Source organism: Antechinus flavipes, chromosome 2 (genome assembly GCF_016432865.1).
Source record: "Antechinus flavipes isolate AdamAnt ecotype Samford, QLD, Australia chromosome 2, AdamAnt_v2, whole genome shotgun sequence".
In the NCBI taxonomy this organism is placed as follows: domain Eukaryota; kingdom Metazoa; phylum Chordata; class Mammalia; order Dasyuromorphia; family Dasyuridae; genus Antechinus; species Antechinus flavipes.
In genome coordinates, this window is record NC_067399.1 from 217,824,817 (window position 1) to 217,831,284 (window position 6,468).

Consider the following 6,468-nt stretch of genomic DNA (forward strand, 5'->3'; position numbering starts at 1 on the left):
TAAAAAATATTCTATATAAATATAATAAAACTGAGGATTTTATTCAATGAGGAAAGATACTAGAAAGTGGGAGAATCAGGAAAAGTTTCTTACAAAAAAAGGTGGTTTTTTTGTTGCTGTTTTTTTTTTGTTGCTGTTTTTGAGTCTTGCTCTCCTACTCAAGAAATTTGATCAGCAGTGGGCTTTGACCTTATGCATTTTCAAGCTATGTTGGTTCACACTCTCTCCTCCATTCCTTCTTAGGTAACCTGGTGGCACTCATCTCAAGAACTAATTATATAAGTGCCTAACTTAGAGGAGGCACCCAATCAGTTTAGCACATTGCAGCTCAAAAGTCCCAAACCTAGTGAAACACCAGCCTTGACCTTCCCAGTATCAAGGATTGCAGTCATGGGCCAGCAACCCAGGTGGAATGAATGTAGTCTTCAAGCTGAACTTTGAAGAATCTAAGAGGTAGAAATAAGAAGGGCATTCATTCTAACTGTTGAGAATGCCAGGGCCAAGACACAAAGATGGGAGATGGAATGTTGTTTGTAAAGAGATGGGTTGTGAAAGCCTTAATATGTCACATGGAAGAATTTGTATTTAGTCCTGGAAGTAATAGAGAGTAGCTTGGTTTTATTGAATAAGGGATTAACACCAGAATTATTGAATAGGGGGATTCTCTTACTTTGTGAAATCACTTCAGCAGCTAAGTAAAGGATAGATTGGAGAGGATTGATGCATGGAGGTCAATGAGAAAGCAAGCTGTTGCAAGAGTCTGGGAAAGGAATGATGTGGACTTGAATTAAGGTGGTGACTGATTAAGAGAAGAGGATGAATGCTAGATTTATTATGGAGGAGGTACAGATTTTCTTAAGGTTCTTCCCTAATTCTTGATTTTCTGGAAGAAGGTATCTTGCTATCATACTCTACTGCATTCATCTTATCTCTTCATTAAAGGGAAACAGTCTATTTCCCCTTTTTTCCTATTTTAAGCCCCCACTTTCCCAAACTCCAAAGTATTCATATCCTATATGTAGCCATCCTTCAGCCTTTAGCTAATTTTGAGATGTCCTGAGTCTAATAGATAGTAAAACCCTTGACTTATATTATCGCCTCTTCCCAATATGTTCTCTAATTCATTAGCCCAGCAAAAGGTCTTCTAGACCTCCATCACTGCAATTTTCCAATATCAGTATAGTTACACTAGTCTTTAACAATAGAAATAATTTCCACTTGGGGGGTGGGGAGTGCTATTCTTTCACATAGATTGTTAAGTCCCTTTTCTCTAATGAAATTCTATTCCTTCTTCATAAGGTACCATGCACAGTGGAAGCTGGTCAGCATCATGGAATGGAGGAATCAGAGTGGGCGTGTGAGTGAGTTTGTGCTTCTGGGTTTCCCTGCACCAGCCCCTGTGAGGGCACTGCTGTTCGCATTGTCTTTGCTGGCGTACCTGTTAGTGCTGACTGAAAACTCCCTCATTATTATAGCCGTGAGAAGCCACAGTACTCTCCACAAACCCATGTACTTTTTCTTGGCCAATATGTCTTTCCTTGAGAATTGGTATGTCACAGTCACCATCCCCAAGATGCTGGCTGGCTTTGCTGCGGTGGAGTCAGGAGCTGGACAGCGCATCTCTTTCTCAGGCTGCATGACACAGCTCTACTTCTTTCTGGGCCTGGGTTGCACTGAGTGCGTCCTCTTGGCTGTCATGGCCTATGATCGCTATGTGGCTATATGTCACCCGCTACGCTACCCTGTCATTGTTAGCGGTAGGCTCTGTGTCCATCTGGCAGCTGGCTCCTGGGCTGGAGGCTTCGGCATTTCCATGGTCAAAGTCTTTCTCATCTCTCGCCTCTCCTACTGTGGCCCTAACATCATTAATCACTTCTTCTGTGATGTCTCACCACTGCTTAACCTCTCCTGCACAGACATGTCCACAGCTGAGCTCACTGATTTTGTTCTGGCCATCTTCATCCTGCTGGGTCCACTCTCTGTCACTGGGGCCTCCTATGTAGCCATTGCAGGCGCTGTGGTGCGCATTCCCTCAGCTACTGGCCGCCAAAAAGCCTTCTCTACCTGTGCCTCCCATCTCACTGTGGTGATCATTTTCTATGCAGCCAGCATCTTCATTTATGCCCGACCCAAGGCACTGTCAGCTTTTGATACCAACAAGCTGGTCTCTGTGCTCTATGCTGTCATTGTGCCTGTGCTCAACCCCATTATTTACTGTCTACGAAACCGGGAGGTCAAGCAGGCTCTGAGCCAGACCTTGCACCTTCATCGCAACTGGGAAGATAATCCTAGAAAATCTGGTAGGGATAGGTGAAGCAGGAAAGGACTAGAACATAGGCAAAAGATCCAATGTGTTTGCTTATTCACTCTATAATAGTGAGTAAAACAAAAAGCTGGGAATGAGTAACCCATTATTAAGACCTGCTAAACTTCGTGGACCAAATGAAAGGCTTCATGGAGGCAAGATGGTGGCAATAATTTAATCCTGGTTCATTGTAATCTAGGGCCATGAAGATCAACATGAAAATAGTTCAATGATATTTTCCATAAGACCACTAAATGTAGCTTGCATAATAAGCCATGTCCTAGTGGAGAAATAAGGATAAAGCAATGAATGAGAAAAAAGAACAACTTATAGAAAATTCATGTCCCTAAATAGCTCTTCTATAAAAATTTCTCTTCCCTTGTCTATCTGTGTCCTTTTCTTAGGATAAGGGAAATTGGAGGGAGAGTGTCATTATGGGAAAAACACAAGACAAATAAATGAATATAAAATTCGTGATTGGTGGTTATTAATTTGAGTTATTGTTTCACAACATTTGTTCCCAGAACAAGTGAAAAAAAAAACTTCATATTTACTGTGTGAGTGTGTGTGCATGTGTGTGTGTGTGTGTGTGTGTGTATGTATATATATGAAATAGAGAATCCAAACCAATTCAGCAACTCAAGAATGCTCCTAGACAGCTACTATTAGGAGCAAGGCAAAGCAAATCAGCAGGTTTATTTATTTATGCAATGTTAGTTTATTGTATCTTCCCACTTCACTCTTTTGGGGTCATATACCCTTGGCTTCTTAAGGCATCAGACCTTTTTGAAATCACACTATAGCATTCAAAACCACAATTAAAAACCATTTTTCAATCCCGATTTTGTCATCTGTGTCCATAAGTTTGTCCATAAGTCTCAGTTTTCTTGTCTGTAAAATGAAGGAGTTGGACTAGATGATAGCAAACTCTGTAGCTATAGTCCAGTGATTCACAACACCTTTGCCAAATTGTGCCTACTTATGGGTTTGTTGACAGGATCAAATAAATGAATATAAGTAAAATACTTTGAAGGCAACTAAATGGCATAGTAGGTAGTGTGTCAGGTCTGGAGTCAGGAAAACTCATCTTCCCGAATTCAAATTTAACCTCAGATACTTAGTGTCTCAGCCTAGCTAAGTCACTTATTCCTGTTTACCTCAGTTTCCTCATTTGTAAAATGAGCTGAAGAAAGAAATAGCAAACCAATTCAGAGATCTTTGTCAAGGAAATCCCAGCTGCAGCCATGAATAATTAGACATGCCTGAAAAAGCACAATGACAAAAACAAAACAAAACAATGAAAAAAACTTTCAGTACCTTAAATTGTTATTTAGATCTCAGATATTATTACTCTCCTCTTTTCTGATGGAGTTTTGATAGAAATGGTCCTGACACAACAATATTTTTCCTTATTCCATCCTTATCTGGTCCATGGGCACTGACTGCCCCTTGAATGTCATGGGGACTGACTAACCCATAGGGTCCAGGAAAACGTTTTCCCTTATATCCATGCTCCCAGGTTCAATTATCTAGAAGTCAATAAATGAATGAAATTTTTGGCTTTCTTAGTTGAATGAAAATATTGAGATGTAAGATTATCCTCTGTAGGCAGACTGAACACATCTTTAATTTAACTACGGTAGTATGCAGGATAGTAAAAATGAGATGTGCCTCATTCTGTTCCTTCTTACCTCAATTTTGTTGTTATTATAATTAGTGTTACTCCACATTTCCTCTCCAATCTCCCCTCTTTCTTTTGGCAGCTGTCTCCAACCTTTAATCATAAATAAACACTATACTTGTAATACTTTAGTAAGATTTATCATATTTTGTTTTGTATCACATTTATGCACATGCCTAATCTTTCCTACTAAACTATAATTTTTTCTTTGAAACATATATATCATTATATCCTCAGAGAGGACCATAACAAAGTGCCTGAAATATAGCAGGACTGAGAATTATTTATTGATTTAATGAATGATTCCTTTCTCTAAACCAAAATAGAGCAAGTTATTGCTTGTAGATTATACCAAATGATATATCTCTAGCCTTCAGAATAATAGAACCACAGATTTTTAGATCTACAAGAAGCTTTAGCAATTATCTAGTGTATATAAACATCTTATTGAGATGTATGGAAGTTATGATCTGCCTGGGTTTACCCAAACAACTAATGCAGGGGTGGGGAGCATTTTGCTATTCCATGTACATGAGTGTTAGATCCTCTTTTTTCTCTGCCTATCTTGGCATATATATTTCTGAAGATCAAGGACTGTCTTAGGATTTCTCTTTTTTAATCTCCCAAAGGACTAGACAAAGATTTAGAATAAAGGAGATGAATGACAAATATAATTGAATGCAATAGAATTCATTGTCCATTTCAGAATAATCTACACATGTAACATGACTTTTATTCTACCCTCTTGGGATCAATGAACACACTGGCTAGATAGAGTAAATCCCAGCTGTCCTCATTTTTTTTTAAATTCAGGGTAATTTGTCAGCAAAATTGTGAATTGATATTTTTCTGTCCTCACTGTTCAAGATACTTACTAACACAGAGTAGGAATTTAATATTATCATTTTTACTGATTGATTTGTATCAGTCAAGCCTCAGGGATAATGTGTACAATGTGTATTATTTTGTGTTAATTTTGTGTTAATAGGGTAGAGCTTTCAAATTTCAACACAATATATTCAGTCCTTATAACTAGGTTTCCTATCAGTTTTTATCATTCTTCATGACTCTGACCACCTCATGATATATGTGTAAACTTGCTACCTATATCCTTGCTTGATGTGTGGACAACGACTCTATTTGATTTGTTGTAATCATCTACTTTACATAATGCATGGAAACTGAGTAGCCTATTTGGTTTGAGAATAACTCCTCCTATTATTTATGAGCTCTGATTATCCAATTCAATTCATATGATTCAAGAAGCCATGTAGTTAATGGGCCCTGATCACTCATTGTAGTCTACATAGACTATGTTTCAATCATTAAATCAATAAATAAATATTTATTAAGTGCTGACTTTGTACCAGGCACTGTCCTAAGTTGTTGTTTGTCCTTCATTCTCAAAGAGGACCAATGATATCAGGAAGGTGATGCCATGACTTTCAAGTGAATTGTATTTAAGTCACAAGGTCTGTGCAAGGTCATGAGCCTCACCCTCTACCCTGGAACTTAAATACAAGGAATATAACAAAACTGAACCAATTCATACTTTCAGAGAGATTATATTCTAATGAAAAACACAATATAAACATAAAATTATATGCAGAATATATGTAAAATTAAAAGAAGGTATCCCTTGGAACAATGGAGGCCATTCTACCAATTCTAAGGTGTGCTCATGACTAGCCCATTTGATTTGTAGACATTAATTACCTCATGCTTTTCATGGGGACTGTTTATAGATCATAGAAGCTAACTGCCCCATTTTATTCGCAAAACCTGAAAACTCTAAGAGGACTGGTCACTCTGATAGACACTGGTTTTCAATTAGGTCACAGGCCCATCAGATTTTCCTCAAAAGTAATGATATTCTCAAAATATTATGATTGCCAGATGGAGGACAGCTCAAAGAAATCACCAGGCAAAATAGAAGGAGATATCACTACTATCCCAGATTTTTCTTCTTGTTGACTACCAGCCATGTAGGGATGAAGAAGAACCAGTTGAAAGAGGAAGAAGATATGGAGATATGGAGGGAAGTATGAGGCAATTGCTTAGTTAAGAGTAGGAGATAATTTTTTGTTTGTTCTTTCTATCTGTTACAATCTCTAAATCTTTATCCTAACACTTAAAATTTGTGTAGTAGACTTAATTTTAAAATATCTCATTCTAAGAAACATCAGAACTGAAAAATTAGAAGTCATTTGATCTAGACTTTTGACTTCACTGATAAGAAATCTGAATGTCTTTCCCTCTCCCCCCCCAAAAAAAATCAGTTGCCCAAAGTTTTAAAGGTACTTAGTGTCAAGCTCTGGACAAGAATTCCATAATTTTTTTGACTGCTGATACAGAACTATTTCGACTCTATGATTTTCCCTGGGCTCCACCCCCTTCAACAACCTACTCAGAAATGTGTTGCTTCAGTTCCCCATTCCCAGTCTATAAACATTCATTAGGAAAATCCTGCATGACTAACAGT

At 37.9% G+C, this 6,468-nt stretch overlaps 1 protein-coding gene across 1 annotated transcript; it reads left to right on the forward strand.

Moving 5' to 3' along the window:
- The first annotated feature begins 1,330 nt into the window (after positions 1–1,330).
- Positions 1,331–2,314, forward strand: LOC127546535 (olfactory receptor 6A2). The gene has a single exon (XM_051973594.1). It carries the CDS (start codon positions 1,331–1,333, stop codon positions 2,312–2,314), a length of 984 nt encoding a protein of 327 aa, XP_051829554.1.
- The last annotated feature ends 4,154 nt before the right edge of the window (positions 2,315–6,468 follow it).